The 25,695-nt window shown below is 47.8% G+C and overlaps 1 protein-coding gene across 2 annotated transcripts in view; it reads right to left on the reverse strand.

Moving 5' to 3' along the window:
* Nucleotides 1-2,285: 2,285 nt before the first annotated feature.
* Nucleotides 2,286-25,695, reverse strand: part of DHX36 (DEAH-box helicase 36) — a 378,110-nt gene continuing 354,700 nt past the window's right edge. For both annotated transcript variants that reach the window (XM_086944114.1, XM_086944115.1), the window contains exon 25: nt 2,286-2,690. In XM_086944114.1, the coding sequence (XP_086800240.1) occupies nt 2,505-2,690 (186 nt within the window). In that variant the 3' untranslated portion in view covers nt 2,286-2,504. The remainder of the gene's footprint in view (nt 2,691-25,695) is intronic.

The raw sequence follows: 25,695 nt of genomic DNA on the forward strand, positions 1-25,695 counted from the left end.
GCAGCGTGTATATGTAATGAAAAAGAATTGGACTACAATTATACTACATTTAAAATGAGAACACATTTCAAACAGATGACTGAGAAAATGCTCTTAATTACAATTACAATTAAAGTCAATGGACAGGTACCTGAAACCAAGTAACCATAAATAAGCAGATCAATTTAAAACACAAAAGTCACGATTAAGATGTAAAGCATTACACAAAATGACACCAAATACTCAAAGCCTGATTCACGGTGATTAGTGCAGGAAATTAGAGGCACATGTGTGTAGATGGACACAAGAAATGTAAGTAAAAATAATAACATTAGTTCCGTATAGACGTAAAGAGTGAAACGTATCACATTCAGTGGCGGCTGGCATGTAAGGTGGGTGGTAAGGCCCCAAAAAAAAAGTAAAACGTAAGTTAAAAAAACCCACAATAATTCCACTTACCTTCCTGGCTCGACGTCCTCTTCACTCCGGCCTTCTCCAGATAGGCAGGCTCCTGAGGACACTGGAGCAATGTGCTGTCTCTAACCTAGCTGTCTAAAACAGCCGAGTTAGAGAGGTTTAAAATCTGCATGTCTGGCTGGCCATTGCAAGACAGCCGGCCAAAAAGACATGCACACTTTAAAGTGCCTTATCTATCACTACTTTCTGCTGCTGCTGCCTGACTGAAATCAGCAGAAATCAGAAAGCCCCACCCCTCGTCCTGACTCTCGGCTCAGGACAGGTTTCAAAAAATAAAATGGTAATAAATTAACTTTTTTACCGTTTTATTTTTCTATCTCTGGGGAAATTTTTTTTAGTGGGGCCACGCTCCTCTGCCTTACCCTGATCACACTGCTAGTTATTTATTCTACAGTTGCTAGACATTATGAAGATCATAAAAGATAAGCACCTGCATTAACAGCAGGACAAGATGCCACAGAAAATGACGGCTAAAAATCATTCTTACGACTTTTAAAAATTCTGAGTTTTTAGTAAATTAATTTACAATCTGCTGAAGTGATGCACTTCCAGATTTGTTGCTGTATTTTGCAAGAGACCGCGGGCAGTTACACATTTTCAAGCAACTGACATTTTAAGACATATTTTATTACATTTCCAGTTATCACTAGACAGACCGACAGAGCAGCAAATGCACGATTTTAGAAACAAACACCTTGGATCCAAACCATGAGAAATGCAACTAAATATACGATTCTGCATGTGATGCATTTATGAAATGCAGTAAGGTTTGTTCAGGGAAGACCATACATAAACCATTATCTTCATAAGGCATAGTCAAAAAATAAAACTATATTAAGTGGACCGCTAACAAATTGGCAGGCTACCAACAAGCTATTTAAAATGGCAGATATTTGTAAAAGTATGTCAGTGAAGAAAATCCATGAAAAGTACCATATTCAAATCGCAGTGGCATTTGTACTGCCATTTCTACAAGGCTTCAGACGGACTGTTCTGTAAAGTGTGTTCACAATAAGTTTCTATAAATACAATATACATTACAATTCCTTTTGAATCTCCTGCCCAATAAAAGTTAACAATATCAGATTAGAATCTGTTTGTTCAGTGACATGAAACCCTTCCGAAATACGTTATTTGTATGTGTGGCGCTAAAATAAGTTCTTACAGAACAAGTAATTAACCGCCAAAAAGTTCTTTTATTTTTCAAGCTGTAATGTGGATATGTGGCAAGATCTGACGAGCGATTGTGACTTCAGGACTGGGAAGGTAAATTTAAAGAAAAGGTGAGGGTAAAGAAAAAAAACTATTGAAAGATCGACAGCTGCCACGTTTATTAAAATAGGCGTAGCAAACATCTTTTTGTTTACGGCGTCACACTACTGAACTCTCTTCTGAAATAACAGCCACTCACTTTCAAAAAAGTCTTCCAATTACAGCACTCAATTGATTAATGCTGCCATTTCGCTTGTATTCGTTACACTAGTTTGACTTTTACAAGGGCAGGAGATTCTCGTGAAACATAGGTACAGTATTAAGTGGTGGATAAAAGGAACATTTGGAGAAAAAAAATCCACAGAACATTACAAAATATTCTTAAGAAAATTATATAAGAATAGTTTTTTTGTCTGCTCAAATTTCTTGAAGACTTTCAGCAGATAAAGACAATGTACGGTCATCTCTGCGGTAGCAAGACAGAGAAACAAAGAAACAAATACAGGAACCTTGTATAGGCACAAGTTAGGATAATCCGAAATACATGTTAAAATTCTCCTCCCAGCATAAGTGAGCTGATGAAGGTACCAATTCCAGAAAAAGACGCTCAGACTAAATGTGCTTTTGCGCATCAGGCAACTGTTTATCGTTCTTTTAATAAGTATTATTAAATACATTGCAGAAATAACATTGATAAACTCGTCAGAATGTGCTTTACCAAAGCAAAATTGGCTTATTGTAGTATTTCACAAATGTCCAGGCAATTCAAATGAAAACTACAACAGTAGGGGTTGGATGATAAAAAACGTGTTCCTCTCCACGTCGAAGCGGTAACATCAATTGTAATAGCCCCCTTGGAATCGAGGGGTCATGTTTTTAGGGGCTACATTTTCCTGTGTTGTAATGAGATCTATAATTGCCGAAAGAACGGCACAGTCTCTTGATTTAGTATGGTCCCAGTCAACAGGTTGTGGTTTTTCGATCTTTTCTTGAAGAAGCACATCAAGTTCTTTTCTTAAATCCTGAAATAAACATGAAAGAAATGTATTTTAGGGTGGATGACACCATATGGAAAACAGCATGTTTGGTGATAAAAATGTAACTTGGAAGACCGATACATAAACTAAATCAAAAAGAATCAGAAACTTAAAAAACAGAATTAGCATAAAACAGATCTAACTTTCATTTCCAGGCATAAACAATGTATTGCTCAAACACGTTACCTTCAGTAAAGTTCTTTCTGGCAGAGATGTATCTAAGCACAGATTACTTACCGTCTGAATATTACCAGGAGTCAGACTGGATCTGGAAACTTTTCAGCAGTAGGTATGCATGCTGCCAGATGGCACTCCACACTAATGCCGTTCCACTCCAGAACGGACATGTGGAGCCAATAAAGGAGCCACTCACATCTGCACAAGTCGATTGCTTTTGAGGCGGTCCACAGCCCCAACAGCAAATTGAATTGACCAATGAGCAGATTGCTTGACTTGGCATCTTATTAATGGATAGAGCCCAATTCACAGAAGTATTGGTGAGAAATCTGCAGTTAGATAGAGTCTCTTCCAAAAAGAGCGTTACTGAAAATGGCACTGTAGATAAGCAACTTGTTCTTCTGATATAGACTTCGAACTCTAGATTCCTCACCTTTTGAATAGATACCACAGTATCTATTTGGAGGAGCATCTGCGAATGGACTAAAAAAAAGCCTGTAGGACTCAAAGGTCAAAATGGCCATCTTAGACGACCTGGCTGTCCAGACAGCAGTACTTCATGAACGCATGGAGTGACGTCCATGTAGCTGCCTGGCACATGTCCAGGACAGGAACTCCGATGCCAATGCAGGGGTAGAAGGTTTATCCCTGTTGGAATGAGCTTGCAGTCCTCCTGGAGGAGGCTTTTTGGCCAATGCGTAGCAGATCTTAATGCAGAGAACAAAGTAGCGGGTGATGGTACTTTTCTACAAGGCCTTGCCTTTTTTCACTCTAGTGAAACCCATAAAGGAGTGGATTGTGCACCTGTTGCGCTCTAAGACGTTCAATGCAAAAGCTCAGTTCTCTTCTGGGGTCCAAGCGATGGAATCTCTCCTCCTCCTCAGCGGGGTGAGACTGAGCTCAGAGTGGCAGTGTAAGGTGATATTTTGACCAAGGAGGAACAGCATTACAACTTTCGGCAAGAAGGATGCTTGCATCCGCAGAACTAGTTTGTCTGGGAAAAAGTGGTGTATGGTGGGCTAACACAGAGCTTAAAGCTCACTCACTCTTTGCACCAATATTATAGCAACGAGGAACTCAGTCTTGAGAGGGAGAAGCCACAAAGGACAGCTGTGAAGCAACCCAAAGGGGATTGCGCATCAAACAAGTTAGGGTCTCACTGTGGCCCGGCAAAGGGCGAGGGAGAAAACAAATGTTTTAGGACTTTCAAAAACACATCACAACAGGTGACTTAAATAACAAGAGCTGGTTTGGTAATTGTAAAAAATCCGCAAGATCTGACAGGTACCCTTTAACTGTGCCCAGGGCAAAGCCTTGCCTGGCAAGGGCTAAAATAAACAACAAAAAGCCAGATATTCTAGCTTGAAGGGTGTCATGTCGCACCAAACCACAAAAATGTCCCAACGACCAGTGTATACTCTTTGTTGAGGGACGCCTGGCTGACAAGATGACATCAACCACCTCTGGAGGAAGGTCGAAAGTGTTCAGATGGTGCAGCTCAATCTCCAAGCATGGGGGCTGGGAATGTGAACCGACATATGCAGAACCCTGCTCCGTTGCTGCGACAGAACATCCTCCCAGACGGACAGCCTGATGGGAGGACAGATGCGCATGCCCAGGAGTTTTGAACACCATACTCTTGGTGCCCAATTGGACCACTATAATGGCTTGGGTCTAGTCAGTCGTGATGTTCTTCAGAACTCAGGGCAGAAGAGGTATTGGAGGGAAGGCATACAGGAGTCTTCAATTGCACTCTTGGTGGAATAAGACTTCTAGCGAGAGACGCCATGGAAACTCCAACATGCAGACATGCTTATCTTGTGAATTCTCAACAGTGGTAAATAGAAGGAGCTAAGGTTCTCCCCATTTGTGGTAGCAACCTTGTACCACTTTTGGGTGCAAATTCCATTCATGATCCACAAAGAGTCGACGGCTGAGCTTGTCCACGCTGTCACTCAAAGATCTTGCCAGGTGATTTACCACCAACAAAAATTCCCTGATGGTCCAACGATTTTCAAAGGTGCAGAGCCTCCTGGCACAGGGTCCATGATCCCCTCTGAACCCCCCCCCCCCCCCCTCTCGCTCGCTCTGCTTGTTGCAATACCATGTGGCGGTGGCGTCTTTTATTGATGGATGGATGGAAGGTGTTCAACGTCAAAAGTATGGCCCTCACCTCCAGGAGGTTGACATGGAACTTGAACTTCGGCGGAAATGAGCTATCGATGATCTCCACCTCTCCTAGGTAGCTGCCCCATCCAAGCTGTGACGCATCGGTCAACCCTTTCAGCTCTGGGTGGAGTAGGAAACAGGGGTCTGCCGCTGACCCACTAGCAGTCCTGCGTTCACCACTGCAGACCTTTTGTGGAATCTGATGAGATCTGGACCAGATAAGAATGATCCCCCTGGTAGTGTGCCCACAGGGACTTCACATCCCACTGAAGGGCCCACATATGCCATATGATGTGTTTGACCAGCAGAATGCTGGAGGCCATCAATCCGAGCAGCCTCAGAGTTACCTCACTGAGATCCAGTAATGTGGCTCAAACATCAGAATCATAGCCTGAATGTTCTGGACTCTCCGCTCTGAAGGACAGCCACAAAGCTTCATTGTATCCAGATTGGCTGCAATGAAATGGAGCGCCAGCAAACGAGTCAGGTGTGACTTTTGCACATGTTAATAGTGAACCCCAACATTGTTATGAGGTTCACTGTAGCATGGAGGTGAGTGACAACTGCATGGGGCAAGACTGCCTTCAACAGCCAGTCAAGGAGGTAGCGAAAGACTGGAACATCTGAAGATGTGCTGCAACCACCATCATCACTTTCGTGAACACCCAAGGGGCACTGGTAAGGCCAAAAGGGAGCAGAGAAAACTAAAAATGCAAGTGGCCTAGTGTGAATCACAGGCAACGCCTGTAGACCAGCAGTAAGGGAAAGTGGAAATAAGCTACCAGCATGTCTGGGTCTACCAGCCAGTCTCCAGGGTGCGAGGGCTGACAAGACCTGGGCATCTTGAATTTATCTTTATGGGATGGGGACTCTGTCTTTTTTCAGCACCAGGAAGTAGCGGGTATAACAACCATGATATACTTTTGGTGCTAGGACCCTCTCTACGGCTCCTTTGGCCAAAAGAGTCAACTGTAAGAGAGAGATGGTACCCTGTCAGCGGCTCTGAGGATGGTGGAAGGTGCTTCATGGGTTCGAGGATAATGGAAAGGCATTACACAGCTAAACAATTTCCAGCACCCTCTTGTTCTGGCTATCGCCTGCCAACCTGTCAGAAAATGTCTGATCCTGCCTCTGACAGGGTGGCTGTGTGCCATCAAAGTCATGTTAAATATCCTTCAGAGAGGTGGCAGTTAGGGGGCAGAAGACTAGGGTGCATGCTGTTCCTGTTGCACTCTCCTTTGTGGGTACAAGAGCGAAAAAAGGCTGGGGCGATTGTTGCACTTGCTGGGCCTGTTTTTGGAAGCCTCTACAGTAGCCACATGCTGGACAAAACTGGTGATGTGGCTGGCACTGAGGAGCAGAAAGGCCCAGGAAGCGTGCTGAGGCCCTGCTAACTTAGAAGCGCTCCAGGGCAGAGTCCGCTTTATCCCCCAAAAAACTTGAGAAGCATCGAACGCCATGTTCATATAACTGGACTCAATGTCTCCTGAAAAGCCAGTGAACCACATACCAGGGAGCCAATGGTATCACATCCGCAGCAAATGGTAAACCTGGCTGCATCACAACCATCTTGCATGGCCTGAGAAAGTGTGCCCCAGCCTTTTTTCAGGACCATGAGCAATATTCTGGCCATGGAGTCCCACAAGACATCAGAGCAGCGGCCTAAGAGGCAGGTGGCAATCAAGGAAAAAAGGAACAAATTAGTCAAGGAAAACACCCGTTGCCCAAAAGCCTCCCATCTTTTCGATTCCTCATAAGGAGGAGTAGTGGGAAAGGAATTTGGGTTTACTCTTCTAGCCAAAGCATGCACTACAGGGCTCCCCGGTGACCAGTGATTGGGAAGAAAAGCTCCATTGGCTGGAGAAGGGCAATGGTGTCTGCCGATACATAGGTGGGCCTGAGCAGGGTTCGGCCCGGTGCCTAGGAGTGTATCAGTGACAGCCTAACTGAATCAGAGAAGTGACTCGGAACTAAAATGATCAGGCTGAAACACTTCCGTCAGAACAGTGGTTTTAACCTCCTGAGTGGGGAATAGGCAGTCAAGAACATTCACTGACCTTTGCAGGACCCGAGAGTAGAAACTAATGCAGTGGCTGGGGAGGTATCCAGATCGCTGGCATTTTGGATGACTTCGCACCAGTTGTCCTGCTGGTAAGTTTGGGTAATCTCATCTCCAGCATCACAGACCCCATTATTGGAGTATGTGACAAATAACTCATTAATGGCATGAGCCCTTCTGGAAGGCAGAGGCACTTTTATCGGAATCAGATGGATGGTTAAGAGGTGTTTGGCTCGGTGTCCCACAGCACTTTGGGTAGGCCATTGTTCTCAGTCATCCCTAGTGCTGGCATTGGTGGATCACATTCTGGCGAGGGTTGTGGTGCCGAGAAGTGAACCGGCACTGAAGCTGGTCCAGAGCCTTGCGCGTATCCAGAGGGCTCAACTGGTGCACAGGGTGGACCCGCCAGTGACAGCTCAGCTGGGAGGTCTCTGGGCTCCTTTGGGTATGTAGGACCACCAGAGGGAGCCAATAAAGTAGCAAAAAGCCACAGCATGGTCACAACGAATTCCTCGATTTGCTGCAGCATCGCAGAGGGTCCCAGAAACTCTAGCTGCAGCGGGTCAAGGGTAGAAATTGACTCCTAAAAATAGTGACGTCGGGAGCCCGACCTGGAGGTATGATGGCCTCCTCGTGCCCTCTTAAATCAAGAGTGGTGGGACAGGCCCAGCTCCCGCTTGGACTTCTTGCTGTTCTTTTTGGATTTGCCCAAGGACTTTGATTGTGAAGTTGACCTGTTGCAGGAGTGACTTCAGGAGCAGGATCTACCTTTAGACCTCAACCAGTCCCATCACGAATCTTGCTATGCCACAAAGAAACTTTGTTTCCCAATTTAGGATGGCCTTGGAGTGCATCAATTTTACAGAACAGGGGACCCTAGACATTGAGGATCAAAGTGAATAATAGACATATACTGAATAGTATATATGACCTCTGCCCAGCCGGGCAGGTTTTTTAATTATCCAATGTTTTATGTTACTCAGTATAAATGACAGTTGTACAAAAGTGGGCACAGCCTGTGACCCTCAAGAAACAAGGACAAAACAAGTGACACAAACAATTATGTAGAGACGCTCAAAAGCGGTCTGTACTCATTCCATGGTAATACAGACTAGTATACAATCACAGCAACCCATTGTTGTTCAGAAATTATGAAGTCAAATCAACATATGGTGCATTTAGGTCGACGACGTTTCGATGCAATTACACAATACTTGCATCATCATCAGGACAAAAAATATATATATGTCATGTTTGTCTTGGAAATTGATTACAATCACGAAGCCTTTGTTTTGCGAGTTTACATAATGCATAGGAAAAGGGAAGGAAACAAAAAATAAAAAATCAAGAAAAAGTCATTAGAAGCGACTAGGCATGAATCCAATTCATCTCATATTGAACATCACTACTCAGTTAATTTCATAGTGCTGTGTGGAATAACTGGATACAATTAGTGCAATGGGGCACATGCTAGTGATTTAAAAGAAACATGCACGGGTGTGCGTTTCAGGTGTATTAAAAACGGCGCAGTGACAAGAGCTGTTTAAAAAGCTATGAATATCAAGGGCTTGTGAGGATTTCTTGGAGTGGTAAAAACGGCGCAGTTGTAAAGGTGTTCTATTCAAGGTGATTTGTAAACATGCTCATGGCCGCGGGCGCCAGGAAAAACGGTGAATTATATTGGGCTGTAGGTCTGTTGTGGGATCGGCGCAGTGAATTGGAAGGGGGAGGTGTTGAAATATAGTGCTTAAAAAACGGCGAAGTTTCGATGTAGATTGGACAATCAACCGACTAAATATGCGTGAAGTATCAACCCTTTGAGGCGCATATATGAAGAGGTTACCTCGTAATTTTTAAAAAAGGCTCCATAGTAGGCATTCCGCACAGCATTAGAAACTAATAAAGGCAAAAGTTAGACCCAGATGAGCTATTAGGATAGTACCCGAGTTTGCGATGCGTGCAATTGAAGTAATTCAGGGTGAAAATGAATACTCACAATAGTTTCATTTCCGTGAGAGATAATGGGAGGCTGAAACAAGGGGAAGGATTAATTAGGTCTACCGGAGGATTACAACAACATGCGGGAAAGCCGAGGACCGTAATACACTTACTTATTCCGGCCGTTCAATGCGATTGGTCCTGGTTAGTACTTTTGAGGGATCTGGCGGGAAATAGGACTCGCCATTAGTTATCTGCCCAAGGAAAACTATCAATAAGGTGAAGGGCAAGGAGCGATACTTACAGTCAGTTGCAGCATGATGGCTGAACGAGGGGGTTCTGGCGGTGAACGCTAGTGGGCTGGTACGAGTAAATCGTAGTTATAGTAGAAAAAGGACTAGGCGCCGGCGTCAATGACTTCGGCGGCCATCTTGTAATGGGTTTAGTTTAAGTTAGTTCAGCTAAGTGAGCTACAGTCAGTAGGGAAATACACTGGCTTGCTACACGCTTATCATGATAATGAATAAGTAATTAATGCAAGGAGGGTTGAACGAAGTTGTGTTTACATGGCTCAAAAGGGAAGTGACTTGGCAGAAATGATTAGCAAGGTGGTCATAAAGTGGTAGTGATGGTGATGCGGCGCAAGTAGGGCGAAGGTGCTCAGTGAACAATACTCAACATATTTACAATTTATACCATTATATTACAGTTTCATAACAAGGAGGTCCAGTCCTCAACTCTGTTTAGTCCTTTTCGAATGCTGTCAGTTCTTAGGATCCAGTGGAGTTCCACTTTATTCAACAGTTGAGAGATATCAGCTCCTCTTGGGGGCGGTTTTACCTGTGTGATCACTGTCCATACAAAGTCATTCTCTGTGTGCCCTTTTTCCATGAAGTGTTCGACTAGAGGTGCATTGGTGGTTTGGCACCTAATCCGGCTTCTATGTTGTCCCATCCGGAGCTTGATCTTTTGGCTGGTCTGTCCTATGTATATCAACATGCAGGGACAGAAAATTGCGTACACCACATTTTGTGAATTACAGTTCGTAAAATAGTGCCTTTCATATCTGATTGTACCAAAATTGAATGTTTTCCCTTCTATAGTTGACTCGCATGAAACACATTGACCGCACTTTGCGTGGCCTTTGAGAGTTGGTAAGTTCCATAAATCATTTAGGGTATTCCTTGAATCAGATTGTGGAAGTGAGGCACAGACCAAATGATCCTTTATGTTCTTTGCTCTTTTAAAAGCGAACATTGGTCGTTCCAAGTTAAGAATACCGGCATTAAGAACTGGCCAATGTTTTAAGACACTTTTTTTGATAGCATTTGATGCTGGGGAAAATGTGGTCACACATGTAATTCTTTCCTGATTCTGTTTGGTGCGGGGTTCTAACAGTGTCTCCCTGGGACAGTACCATGCTCTTTTCATTGAGCGCCTTACTAGTTTGCGCGGATAACCTCGATTTCTGAGTTTGTGGCTTAATGTTTTAGCTTCTGTGAAATAATCCTGTTTGTAATAGCAATTCCTACGGATGCGTAAAAATTGCGAGTAAGGCAATGAATCTTTTAGGGCACGGGGGTGGTGACTTGTGTAGTTTAGAAGGGTATTCCTTTCTGTTGGTTTGCGGTGGAGACTGGTTATTAATCGTCCCTCAGAGTGTTTTATTTCAAGGTCTAGAAAAGGCAGAGATTCTTTGCTGGTAGTCATTGTGAATTTTAACCCTCCACTATTGTTACAGAGCCAGTGTGTGAGTTGGTCTGGGGAAGTGTCTGAGTCTTGCCAGATCATAAAGATATCATCAATATACCTCTTCCACAGGCTGATGCCACTGTGGAAGGGGTTTGATGAATCCAGAATAGTAGGATTCTCAATGTAGTCCATATACAGAATTGCTAGGTTGGGGGCAAAAACAGCCCCCATGGAAGTTCCACGGACTTGCCCATAGAATTGTCCTTCGAAGAGAAAGAGGTTTTTGGTTAGGCATATCTCTAGAAGCTGCAGAATGAATTTGGATGGTACATTGTGCGGTCTCGGGCGTGTGTCTAGAATGGATTCGATGACACGGAGTGATTCGAATTGGGGAATGTTTGTATAGAGTGATTCCGCATCAAGGCACGATCTCTATGTCGCCTTGGAATGGTGGTTCGACCTCAAGCACCACTGGCAAACCACATGTGGGTCAGTCACAGACATTTGTTTGAGACATTCCTGAGAGGGTTTAGCACTGTAGATTTGGAATGTAAACATTTTCCCTTGCACACTAGAATTTTAAAAAACTTTTTTTTCCAAACGCCTGTTTACGAGGAAAAAAGGAACTAAGCGTGTATGGGTGACACCTATAAAGGCCCGCATTCGTCACATTTGGTGCGGAACGACTGTCACTGAGGAGATAGTGCCAGGAAGCAGGGGTTCTGTTAAATATTTTGTCATTCAGTCTGATGCTGTGGGGAAGGGGAGGTATTCAAAAGGTGAGGAATCTGCAGTTAGAAGTCTCTATCAGAAATTCTTCATGTGGATCAGGTACAGCACTGCTCCTATGAAGGTTAGCTCTTTGTGCGAGTGAGGTGGGATTTTGGATGCCAATTAAAAATCCTGAGTTGTGGAGAAGAGTCATTGTCTATGATAGTGTTCTTCAACCAGTGCCTGGGACTCCACTTTCAACAGCCAGTCATCCAATTATGGGAATGCATGGTCTCCTGACCTTGTTGTAAAGCAGCCACAAGTGCCTCCACTTTCTATAGATGTATGGCTTGGCTATCAGTTCAAATGGCAAAACCGTGAACCAATAAATCTGGGTCTTCACTGTGAAATGCTGGTAAAGCCTATGGGTGGAGAGAAGCAGTAGAAGGAAACAGGCATTTTTGAGGTTCAGGTGCATCAACCAATCCCCCACTTTGAGAATAGCAGAACTTCACAAGGAACCACATCTTGAACTTGTCCTGCCAAATGTACAGGTATACAACAGTCGAAGATCGAAAACAAAGCAAATACATCTGCTGGTGTGCTTGGAGTGTCTGAGCAAGTTGCCATTGTCTTGAGGGTTGTGTCCTGAAGTAGAATCGAAATGTCACTGTGAGGAGAAACCGCATCCGACATGCCCGATTGTAACGTCTGACCCCCTTCGAAACACCAAAAACGTACCTGCTAGAGGAAAGACAGCACGGCGGCGGCCCAGCGGCAGGCAGGCTCGAGACGTAACTCCTCCCCCTTGTCCTCTTCCCGTACAGCAGCACACACCACCGGAAGAGGGCGGGGACAACCCCGGAAGCAGAACCACACAAGAGGTGAAAAGAGGCAGAGAAGCGGACCAAGGGCGCGATACAGCCGATCACCGGAAGGAAGTGGAAGAAGACTAAGGAAACGAGGAAGACGCCAGAAGACAGACTGACCCCGGAGAAATAGACGAGGGAGACCAGGACGAGAGCGAGACGTGGAGTGAGGAGTGGTGGTCCCCGCAGGAGGTGGCTGAGGAGCAGCCATAACTTAAGGAGAGTTACGGCAGAGCCGGTGAGTCTAAAAAACAAAGCGGGAGGCTTGGAGTGTACAGGAGGGCGGCGGGAGGCTTGGAGTGTTAAACATAAGCAATGGGACCCCCTCAAAATTGTAAATTATGGCCCTGGAACCGAGGGGAACAAGAATACACAAAGCAAGAAGGGTGTTCCTACAGTGGCCGTATCATTCAATAATGTGAGTACATCTCTAAGTAATCAAAAGGGCAGTGACAGAAGGAGGTAAAGTGCAGGCAAAGTTCATTCAGAAAAATATTTATTTGTTCTTTTTTATTTTATATAGGTATAAATTCATATAAATATTATTGTTGATCAAAAAATCTTTTTAAATTAATAAGTAATGCATAGATTAATTGAAACAATTCATAAAGAGCACAAAACAGTCATAAAAACAGTAGCAAATTAGCAGGACCCCTGAAAGGCAATCATACACAGCAGCTCGCTCACGTGCTAACAATCATTCTACATTCACACCACATACAAAGATGGAGAAGGAACTGGATTCCAAATAGCAAGATGACTACGCTAATGTGATCCAAGGGCACCAGAGTGTAATTGTTGGCCCTTGTGGCGGGTCTACGCGCGTTTCGGTGGACAAGCCACCTTCATCAGGACCTTGTTCATCAAATTGTGCAGATATCAGGGAGTCAAACAAAAGAAGGGTTGGCGAGGTAAAAGGTCAGCTATCATTAGAACGAATTCTCTTTAAGAATTAGGAGGTAAAGTCACATGGGTTGCACCATATCCATAATGCCAAGTCAGATGTGATGGGTGACCCTCAGAGCTTCATCTTAATATCTTGAATACAAAATTCTGTGTGGGAAGCGGGACGGGCGAGTTCTTTCCGTTTCGGTGGGAGTTCTGAGAAGATACTTTTATTTCTTTAAATCAAGAAGAGGGTTTCAGGATATGGCAGTCCTCGTAGAGGTTTAACTCCTGTATTATTTCGGTCTATTTACCAATGGTGGTAATATTTCAAATGACTGGACATTCTATAGGGTAGTTGACACTGTATAGCCACCGCGGCCCTTAGTATCCGGCGTGTAGCATCCAAATCTACGACGACTATCAACGACGGAGGTTCTCGGGAACGCGGAGAGATTTGGATGCTACACGCCGGATACTAAGGGCCGCGGTGGCTATACAGTGTCAACTACCCTATAGAATGTCCAGTCATTGGAAATATTACCACCATTGGTAAATAGACCGAAATAATACAGGAGTTAAACCTCTACGAGGACTGCCATATCCTGAAACCCTCTTCTTGATTTAAAGAAATAAAAGTATCTTCTCAGAACTCCCACCGAAACGGAAAGAACTCGCCCGTCCCGCTTCCCACACAGAATTTTGTATTCAAGATATTAAGATGAAGCTCTGAGGGTCACCCATCACATCTGACTTGGCATTATGGATACGGTGCAACCCATGTGACTTTACCTCCTAATTCTTAAAGAGAATTCGTTCTAATGATAGCTGACCTTTTACCTCGCCAACCCTTCTTTTGTTTGACTCCCTGATATCTGCACAATTTGATGAACAAGGTCCTGATGAAGGTGGCTTGTCCACCGAAACGCGCGTAGACCCGCCACAAGGGCCAACAATTACACTCTGGTGCCCTTGGATCACATTAGCGTAGTCATCTTGCTATTTGGAATCCAGTTCCATCTCCATCTTTGTATGTGGTGTGAATGTAGAATGATTGTTAGCACGTGAGCGAGCTGCTGTGTATGATTGCCTTTCGGGAGGCTTGGAGTGTACAGGAGGGCGGTGGGAAATTCACAAGGGTATCAGGGGGGAAACGGGAGACAAGGGGCACAAAAATAAGGAAACTGTGAAAGGCGTGGAAGCCTAAGTAATTTTTCTGTTATGTGGAGTGTTTCTTGAACCTCCTTTTGCTAAGATTGATTTTCAAGCACCTCAAGTATATTCGGAGCATTACCCGTTTGTTTAGGTACCTCTGAACCTTGGCACTATACCCTAACATAGGTCGGTTCCCCGGCACGTCCCACCTGAGACCTCCCTTGCCTCAAGTATCAACCCACCTCCCTCACTTTTGTTTAAACAGAGTATTAGGTTGCAACAACTGGGTGTGGTGACGGAGACCTTAGTGTCTACAACGTGCTATCTTAATCCCTATAAACATTGACGGCTCCCTTCTTTTCTCCCCTATTCTGAGCCTCCTGGGAAGGACCAATCAGTGGAGCAGACAACCCAAGCCTGGGAAGGACCAACCATTGGAGCAGACAACCCAAGACCAAGGAGAAGAGTAACCAAGACCTCAGAAAAACTGTGATTAGGTGCCTAAATGTTAAACAGGACACTACCTTCATACATCACTGTTTCTTGTTGAAATAAAACCGTACTACTGGCCCACTATTTACAGCCTCCTCATCTATTTATCCGGCCTGCGCCCCCACAAGTGGTGTCAGAAGTGGGATCAGCCGGAGAAATGGAGGCCGCACTAACCCGAATGGCAGAGAACCAGGCTAGCCTAGGACAGGCTATGGAGAAATTCCTAGCGGTCGTGGAAGACCGGGGAAAATTACAAAGGGCTATGACAGAACAAGGACAGTCCCACGACACAGCCATGGGAAGACTTGTAGAGGCAATGGGACAACAGAGAGGACTGAGCACCCTACCTTTGGTAATCCTACAAAAATATGTGGAAGGGGAAGACCCGGAATATTTTTTCAATAACTTTGAACGTATGGCTTCGGCGGCCGCATGGCCGGCAGAGAAATGGGGACAGTACTTGTGACCCTTACTATCTGGGGATCTACAAGCCTCATACCAAGCTGCCAATATTCTGGGTGCCACCCCATATGAAGAAATAAAACAATGCATATTGGAACGACTAGGGATAGATGACGATACTTATAGGATGAAGTTACGCCAAATTAAAGAAGGCCCCCAGGAAACCCCTCGAGCATTATATTTCTGTGTGAAAGACATGGCCGACCGATGGTTAAAGCCAGCTACTGCCACTAAAGACGAAATCATGGCCAAAGTCTATTTGGAACAGTATCGATCCTCGCTTCACCCCCGATACAAAGATGGGTAAGGCAACATGCCCATCTCACACTGGAAACAGCGGTGGAAATCGCTAGTGCATATTATCGGGCTCAAGAAGTACAAAGAGGACGTGAAGACAGTACCTGGAGGAGTAACCCGGGGGGGCCCACCGCCCTATGCGAGCACCTGTCCGGAAACCCGAACCCGTGACCCTCATCCCGGGAACCCGTGTTTAGACCCACACTAGTCCGACCTCCTGGACCAGCCATGCTGAGGACCCCTACCCCCGGTCCACAGTGTTACAGTTGTGGCGGTATGGGACATATAGCACGCTTCTGTCCCCAGAAAGAAGAACCGATGGAAATTGGTCTTGCACTGAACTATTGTTGTCTTTACCAGTCCTTACCACCACCATCCTATTGATGTGATGTAACAGTAAACGGTCATCCTTTGACAGCCCTCGCCGACACGGGTTGACGACAAAGTGTGATGAGACCCCAGGAGTTGGGAGACAACCACGGTCCTGTAGACGGTGTTGTGCACATTCAGTACGTCCATGGAGATACTAAAACGTATCCAACTACTCAGGTCCATATACAGCATGCAATGGATCCAGGATCTGATTTAAAGGTGGGTCTCATCCCACGCTTACCAGAACAAGTGATTTTAGAGAGTGATTATTCTCATCTACCCAGGTTACTTCAAGAAAACAAGACTAAGGAAGAAGATTGTTGGGGTACTGCTCCCTTTGCCAATGACGAAGATCCTGAACGGCCACCCTCTAAACCGAGGAAACCCAAAATCCAAAGACGAAGAGAGAAGAGTCAGTTCTCCGGAGCCTACCCCGCAGTCCCAGTAGAGAACCCCTGGGAAAGTGATAAACATTTCCAAACCGCACAAAGAGAAGACCCGCTTCTGCAAGAGGCATGGAATCAAGCCATATCCCAGGAAGACCCCCTGGAAGTATGTCCTTATTTTTTTGAGAAAAATGGACTGTTATACAGGAAGGCAGGCCACACCAAACGCCCTCAGTTGTTAGTCCCTACCCCTTTTCTTTTTTAAAAATTTTTTTTTAAAACCTTTATTATAAAGAGCACACAGCTATTCAGCCTAACATCCCGGAGGCAAGGCAGCATAGTATCAGGAGGAAAATAGTGCAAGGCGATTTACATCAGAACATTGCAGGTTGTTTTTATGTTTTTTATAAAGATAACCAAACTAAGAAAGAAACGCCAAAGGGCGCAGAAGATAGGCAATGGAGTAACGAGGACGTGTATGAGTCGGTCAGAGGCAGAGGAGGGCAGGTAGAGAATCGATAAAAGAATGAATAGTAGGATGGGGAGGGGGGGGGGGGGAGGAAAGAACAGGAGAAGTACAATCAGCATAAAACAGTTGGTGTCACAGGTTACGGCGATAGGTGTTCGTCCCGGGGAATAGGTTCCGGTGGTATGCACACATCACCCCTGTATGCATTCCATGCCCCCCACACTTTGTTCCACGTCTGAGGCCTCCCCCTGGCAGCATACACCGTCTTTTCTCTGAGCATACACCAATCTATGTTGGCTTTCCATTGTACCACCAGGGGGGCCGTAGCAGCACCCCACTTTTGAGCAATATCTCGCTTAGCAATCATATTGCCTAGTGTCGCCCAACGAGTCTGCGCCGTGTTGTAATCATTCGGTTCCCAGACGTTGAGGAGGCACCTCCGCGCCTCCGCAGCCAACTCAACACCAGTCACCTCTCCCATAATCCGATGTACTCTCGCCCAGTAAGGGGCGATAACGGGGCATTCCCACAGAATATGCATAAAGGTAGCGAGAACCCCGCAACCACGACGACAAAGGCCATCGGGCGAGAAGCCCATGTGCACAAGCCGGGGGCCGGTGACATACACCCGGTGAAGGATTTTGAATTGCACCAGTCGGAGACGCGAGGAGATGGCGACCTCCTTAGGGGAGGACACTGCACTCTGCCAGTCCTCGTCGTCAAGTTCCAGGCCATCTGCCACCCATTCTTCTCTCAAGCCCAGGAGGAGATCAGTTCTAACATTTATCAGTTTTTTATAGGACAAGGAAATAGCGCTGTCAGGCATATGGCCGTCCAGAATCCTGTCCTCCAAGGGGGAGCTTCGGGGATCTCGCCCTCCGCTGGCCTAGCAGAAATCAACGCATGCCTCAGCTGGGCGTAGCGGAAAAACTCCGAGCCGCCCAAATGATACTCGGCCTGCAGTTGGGGAAAGGTCTTGACTTCTCCTTTAACAACCATGTCTTCCACCCTGGAGATACCTATGAGGTCCCATTTATCAAAACCCTTGGTGTGCCACAGTCTACGCAGGATATCAGAGTCGTACAGTGGGGTGAATCTAGTCAGTCTGCCCTGCCAACCCTGTGCTTTAGTAATCATCCGCCAGGTGTGAACCGCTGCCTTGGTCGGGCCCGTGAGGCGCCGATCGAAGGATCTGGAATACAGGGCGCGATAATAGTTGCCACCGCGCAAAAGCCATCTGTCCATTGCGTAGCCTGGGCTATCCGCGGGGCCATAAAAGCCATGGTTGATGGCAGTGAGCTGAGAGGACCAGTAGTACCGCCGTACGTCCGGCAAGGCGATACCTCCGTCATACCACGGTAATGTGAGCTTCTGGATGGCGACACGAGGTCGACCCTCCCAGAGCAAAGCGCGTTGCAAGCTCTCAATTTCTCGAAAATAGCGAGCTGGAACCGAGTCCTGAGTGTTCTGTAGGGCATACAGGAACCTGGGCAAGGACATCATTTTAAACAATGCCGCCCGGCTCAGGAGAGAGAGCGGGAGCTTGCGCCAACTATCCACATCTCTCCGCAGCCGCTGGAGAGGGGGAAGGAGATTGTGATCATAGCGCGCCTTTGAACTACCGGAAATATATATTCCCAGGTACTTAAAGCCCTGTCCGACCAACTGGATATTGCAGCCTCTGGGGAGGCGCAGCGTGTCCCCCTTTAGAATGTAAACGGAAGACTTAGCCCAGTTAATGACCAGGCCAGAGTGGCGTCCAAACAGCCTGAGCACGTCGCATGCTACAATGAGTGACTTGCAGGGAGAAGTAAGATAAAGCAGGATGTCATCTGCGTATAGGGAAACTCTATCCTCAAAGCCCGGGGCCCAAGTGATACCGTGCAAGTCCGGGTGCGCACGTAGCATGGCCGCGAGCGGCTCCAAAGCCAGCGCGAACAGGAGAGGTGACAGGGGGCAGCCCTGCCTGGTACCTCGGTGGAGAGCAAAAGACGCCGACATGCGGCCATTGACTGCAACATTAGCCAACGGGCAAGCATAAAGAAGTTGCACCCAACTCAGGAAGCCCGGTCCGAAGCCAAGCTTCGCTAGCGCCGCCCAAAGATAGCTCCACTCAAGGGAGTCAAAGGCCATTGTGGCATCAAGGGAAGCAAGTACCGCAGGTTCTTCCAGGGTGTGAGCTCTGGCCATGACACCATGAAGCCGACGCAGGTTAAGGGCAGTGTTACGGCGGGGAATAAAACCTGACTTGTCCGGGTGCACCAAATCACCGATGACTCCAATCAACCGATTGGCAAGCAATTTGGCTAGGATCTTAGGCTCCGCATTGAGGAGAGAGATGGGACGGTAGGATCTGCAAACGTCTCTCGGTTTCCCCTCCTTGTGAATAACCACGATTGTGGCCAGCCGCTGATCCAGGGGGAGGAGGCCCTCCTCCCGAGCCCTCAGAAACATAGTCCGCAAATACGGGGATACCACATCCGGTCGAATTTTGTATAACTCGACCGGGATACCATTGGGGCCAGTCGCTTTGCCCGATCGTAATGCACGGATCGCCAAGGCAACCTCGTCAGCGGATATGTCCCGATCTATGTCGGCACGGTCCTCTTCCGAAAGACAAGGGAGGTCAATTGTCGAGAGGAACGCGGCCGAGTCAGCCTCGGAGCGGTCTGAGTTGGAAGTATAGACACCCCGGAAGTAATCAGCAAAAGACTCTGCAATGGCACTTGGGTCCGTGACAGTCACTCCGTCATCGCCCAAGATCTCCGGCACCACATGGCTAGCCACCTCGCGCCTGTCCAACCAAGCCAGCAGCTTTCCAGCCTTGTCCCCAAATTCGTAAATACGACCTTGCTGCTCCCTGGCCAGCATAAGGGCAGCGTTCGTGGCGAGATCGTGGTATTCCGATTGTTTAAGGGAGAGGTCATGCAAAAGAGAAGGGTCGGGCTCGGGCCCCAAACGGGACTCGAGGTACAGAACCTCATCTTCAATACGCGCGAGGTCGTCATCTCTGACTCGCCTGGCCTCCGCAATGAGAGCAAGGGCCTCACCCCTCAACACAGTCTTGAATGCCTCCCACAAAGTGATAGCCGAGCCGACCGAGCCTACATTTTCCGAGAAATAGAGGTCGATGGCCTTGGCCAGGAGCGCACGCGTCTTGTGATTACGGAAATACCATGGGTTTACCGCCACCGGACGGTCAGACAGGACTATGTTGAAATCAAACGAGACCCACAACGGGGAATGGTCGGAAATACCCCGTGCCAGAAAACGGGCCTCAGACACAGCAGGCACATGCGCAGCCAGGGTAAGGACATAATCTATACGGGACAGACTTCCATGGGCACTCGAGAGGAAGGAAAATTGGCGGAGCACGGGATGTAGCAATCGCCAACTGTCCACCAACCCCATAGAATCAAGGAAGGAAGGCAACCACAGTTGAGAACTGAGGAGATCTCTCGGCGGTTGGCGGTCCAGGGAGCCAGAGCAGACTGAATTGAGATCGCCCCCCATTATCAATAGGCCCGCAGGCAGGGACAGAATGGCGCCACCAAGGTCTTGGAAGGTACTGGATTGCAGGCCCGGGGGAACATAAACCGAAAGTAGCGCTAAGGAACGCCCCTCCCATCTTCCCGCCACTGCGGCGTAGCGTCCCCTCTCATCGAGGACAGTGACGTCTATCTCCAGGGGAAGGGACGCACGCACAAGGATACCCGCCCCCCGGGAGCCCGAAGAGAACCCAGAGTGGGCCACCATTTTGTAGCCTTTACGATTAAGGGCCTTGCAGGAGTTCCCTCCCAAATGCGTCTCCTGTAAAAGCACAATATCGGATGAGGCGGAAAGACCAAGCGCCGGTTTTCCCACTGTAGAGCCAAGTCTCATAGATCCGGGCCACCAGCCGCACCTCCATCATGGTCGTCGTGGGCGTCTCGACGCGGCGACAAAGTGTCCAACCAGTCACTCACATTCTCGGCAAAGTCAAAGAAAAGGGTTCGGCCCTCATGTTCAATCCGGAGTTTGGCAGGAAACATCATGGAATACTTATATCCCATATCACGCAATCTCCGCTTCACCCCGGCATAGCTCTGGCGCTGCCGCTGTACCGTCCTGGTAAAATCCGGGTAGAAATGTAATTCGGCGTTCTGGTACTTGAGCGGTCCATGTCGTCTGGATGCCTGCAGGACCGCATCCCGGTCACGAAAGTTGAGAAGTCGAGCCACAATGGGCCTAGGCGCCACGCCCGACTTCGGCGGGCCACCCGGCACCCGGTGGGCTCGCTCCACCGAGAAAAAGTTGCTAAGGCCAGACGGTGCCAAATGGGTCTTTATAAGTTCTTCAACAAAGAGGTCCGTCGCCGCTTCCTCCGAGCCCTCCGGGACACCGACAAAGCGGACGTTCTGCCGCCTGGCACGTCCCTCAAAGTCCTCCAGCCTCCTTGAGAATTGATCCGCAGTCATCCGCAGGTTCCGGACCTCTGTTTGCAGGTCCGAGACGTCGGCCGTCAGGCTGGAGGTCTTAATGTCCAGTGTTTTGACTCGATCATTAGTTTTGCCCAGGTCGGCTCTAATAAGAGTCAGGTCAACGGCCATAGTGTCCACCTTGTGTGTCAAGACCTCATGTTGCTGTTGCATGTCAGCCCGGAAACTGGTGATGGCTCCCATTTTCCAACCCCTCGGCCAACTCCAACGACATCACCCCCTCTCAAACCCTCTGCGACTCCCTAGCCTCTTTCTTCCACAACAAGATTGCTGACATCCACAACAGCTTCGACAACCAACCCGGAAGCCAACCCACCCTACCATCTGCTGACCATCTTCCCCCCGTTAACACCCTTAACGCCTGGAACCCAATCTCCACTGAGGACACCATCCGCCTGATGAACTCCATCCACTCTGGATCCCCCACAGACCCATGCCCTCACCACATCTTCAGCAAAGCAGACTCCGTCATAGCTCCGCACCTCCGAGACGTCATCAACTGCTCCTTCAACTCCGCCACCTTCCCGGAAGACTGGAAACACGCTGAACTCACCGCCCTTCTGAAAAAACCAACAGCAGACCCCACCGAACTCAAAAACTACCGCCCCATCTCGCTTCTTCCATTCCCGGCCAAAGTCATCGAGAAAGCTGTCAACAACCAGCTCGCCGCCTTCCTCGAAGCCAACAAATCACTCGACCCCTCACAATCTGGCTTCCGAGCCAAACACAGCACAGAGACCGCCCTCATCGCAGCAACAGACGACATTCGAACTCTACTGGACAACGGAGACACAGTCGCCCTCATCCTCCTCGACCTCTCTGCAGCCTTCGACACAGTCTGCCACAGCACCCTTTTACAACGCCTCAGAAACATCGGAATCCAAGGAAAAGCACTAGAATGGATCACCTCGTTCCTCACCGGAAGAACCCAGAGAGTCCGCCTCCCACCATTCAAGTCCGAGGCCTCTGAAATCATCTGCGGCGTACCACAAGGATCCTCACTCAGCCCCACCCTCTTCAACGTATACATGAGCCCCCTTGCGGCCATCGCTCGCCAACACAATCTCAACATCATCTCCTACGCGGATGACACTCAACTGATCCTTTCTCTCACCAGGGATCCCAGCACCGCCAAAACTAACCTACACGAAGGAATGAAAGAAGTCGCAGAATGGATGAAACAAAGCCGTCTGAAACTGAACTCAGACAAAACAGAAGTCCTCATCTTAGGTACATCCCCCTCTGCTTGGGACGACTCCTGGTGGCCGGAAGCCCTCGGAAAAGCACCCATCCCGACAGACCACGCACGGAACCTAGGCGTCATCCTGGATTCTTCACTCTCAATGAACAGACAAGTCAGCGCCGTATCCTCTTCCTGCTTTAACATCCTTCGCATGCTCAGAAAAACATTCCGCTGGATCCCCTCCGAAACAAGGAAAACAGTCACCCATGCTCTGGTCACGAGCCGACTGGACTACGGAAACACCCTCTACGCAGGCACCACCGCTAAACTCCAGAAGAAACTCCAACGAATCCAAAACGCCTCAGCCAGGCTCATATTAGACATCCCACGCAACGAACACATCTCTGGTCACCTTAGAGACCTCCACTGGCTACCCGTCAATAAGAGGATCACTTTCCGACTGCTTACCCACGCACACAAATCACTCTACGACATCGGACCAGATTGCCTCAACTCTCGACTGTCCTTCTACACCCCCTCCCGCCAACTTGGCTCTTCCAGCCAAGCCTTCGCCACTGTACCTCGCATCAACAAGACCACCATGGGAGGCAGATCCTTTTCATACCTGGCTGCCAAAACATGGAACTCACTCCCCGCTTACCTTCGCCTCACCCAGAATCACCTAGCGTTCAGAAAGCAGCTTAAAACGTGGATATTTGACAAATAATCCTCCTCCCCTTTCCTTAGCGCCTTGAAACCCTCTGGGTATGTAGCGCGCTATACAAATTTTTTGACTTATGACTTATGACTCATAATGTCGCTCAGGGTAGGCTCGGAGCCGTCGGGCGAGCCCGTAGGTGGGAGGCTCTTGGCAGAGGATCCCGTAACAGGCGGCGTCTTCGGCTGGGTATAGCGCTCAATCCTGTTTTGTTGCGACTGTGCTTTCCCGCGGACACCTTTGTTCGATGTCTTATCGGGGTCCCCTCTGCCCGCCATGTTGGGTCCGATGAGGACAAAGGGCTGTGCCAGTCAAGCCCGAGCCCAACGAGCAAGATAGAATTTCCGGGCTGGACAGGGAGACCAGGCCGCCTTGAAAACGCACTGCGGGCGCTAGTATTCCGCCAGAAGAGACGACAAGCAGTCACTCCGCAGATCGATCGTGCGGAGTGACGGAGTCCGGAGAGACAATGGCACAGCAATGGCACGGAGTTCCACTCGACGTAGCTCAGCGTAGGAAGCACAGATTCGAAATCGGAAAACAGTTCTCGCCTCAGTAGACCATCAGCAATAAGAATCCACCCTTGTGGATCAGGATTTCAGACAGGATATCTGAGGAGGATCGGAAGGTCCGCGGAGCTCCGAGCTTACGCGGCCATCTTGGTTGCCCGCGAAGCTCCTCCCCCCCCTACCGCTTTTCAAGACAAAGTACTCTATATGGCTCACAGTCATTTGTTGGGAGGGCATTTTGGGGATGAAAAGACCGAACAGCTCATAACCAAGCGGTTCTATTGGCCAGGAATCCAACCTAGAGTAAGGACTTATTGTTGTGAATGTCCAGTATGTCAAAAAAACTGAAGATATAGACCTTCTCGAGTACCACTCCATCCACTCTCCATTATTGAGGAACCCTTCTGTAGGATAGGAATGGACATTATAGGCCCCCTCATGCCTTCTCGAAGCGGATGCCGCTATGTGTTGGTCCTCGTAGACTACGCGACCCGTTTCCCTGAGGCCATAGCTCTACGCCATCCCGATGCAACCAACATAGCCAAGGCTATGATAGAGGTGTTTTCCAGGGTAGGGTTCGCGAAAGAGATCCTGACGGATCAAGGGACCCCGTTCGTTTCGAAATTGATGAAGCAAGTGTGTTCTCAGTTGGGTATCAAGCAAATACGAACCGCCGCGTATCACCCTCGGACCGACGGGCTGGTCGAGCGCTACAACGCTACCCTAAAGACCACATTAAAGAAACTTTTGGCCCTAGAGTCCAAACGGTGGGAGGATATGTTGCCCCTTGCATTATATGCCATACAATGCCAAACCCAGAAAAGTACAGGGTTTTCCCCGTTTGAATTACTGTATGGTCACCAGCCTCGGTCCTTATTAGACATGTTACCGGAAACCTGGGAAACAGAACGCCACAGCACTACTCCCCTGATAGATTATGTTAGTAATCTAAAAAAACATCTTGGCCAGATTAGAACCATAGTGAGGAACAACCTAGAAAAAGCACAAGAGTCACAGAAGAGACAATACGACAAAAACACAAAGGAAAGGTCCTTTTCAGTAGGAGACTACGTATTATTGATGATGCCCTCGTCCGACCATAAACTGCTGGGACAGTGGCAAGGTCCATATACTATATTAGAAAGAGTTACGCCTGTCACCTACAAGGTGGAAATGGACAAAGACAGAGGTACCACTCAAGTCTACCATATTAACCTTTTGAAAAAATGGGAGGGGCCACTTCCAACCTTGCTGGGACATACGGAGAAAGACCATCCCTTATTTCTTCAGTGTTTTGACCCTGACTTGCCTTCCCACCTGAAAAACCACCTAGCGGATAGACTCTTACCTGTACAACAGGTATTTTCCTTGACACCAGGAAAAACTGCATTAGTGGAATACGCTATTAAGACTGTTCCTGGGAAAAGAGTACAACTCCATCCCTATCGTATACCCGAGGCCCTTCAACAAACTATCCGAGAAGAAGTACAACAAATGTTGATGATGGGGATCATAGAACCCTCAGTAAGTGAATGGAATTCACCCATTGTACTAGTGCCGAAGCCAGATGGCTCGGTACGATTCTGTATCGATTTTAGAGAGGTTAATAAGGTATCTGAATTTGACACTTATCCACTACCTCGAGTGGACGAGATGATAGAACGCATTGGGAAGGCCAAATATATCAGTACTCTGTATTTATGTAAGGGGAACTGGCAGATCCCCCTTAGGGTACAAGACCGCGAGAAAACTGCTTTCTCCACTCCAGATGGGTTGTTTCAATTTGTCATGCTTCCTTTCGGACTGCATGGGGCTCCGGCTACTTTTCAGAGGGCCAAGACTATCATACTACGTCCCCACGAACAGTACGCAGAAGCCTATATAGACGATATCGTCATTTATAGTGACTCTTGGGAGCAACATATGATTCACCTATACAAGGTGATACAGGCTTTGGGAAATCAGGGTT

The sequence above is a fragment of the Lissotriton vulgaris genome, chromosome 11 (assembly GCF_964263255.1).
Source record: "Lissotriton vulgaris chromosome 11, aLisVul1.2, whole genome shotgun sequence".
NCBI classification, from domain to species: domain Eukaryota; kingdom Metazoa; phylum Chordata; class Amphibia; order Caudata; family Salamandridae; genus Lissotriton; species Lissotriton vulgaris.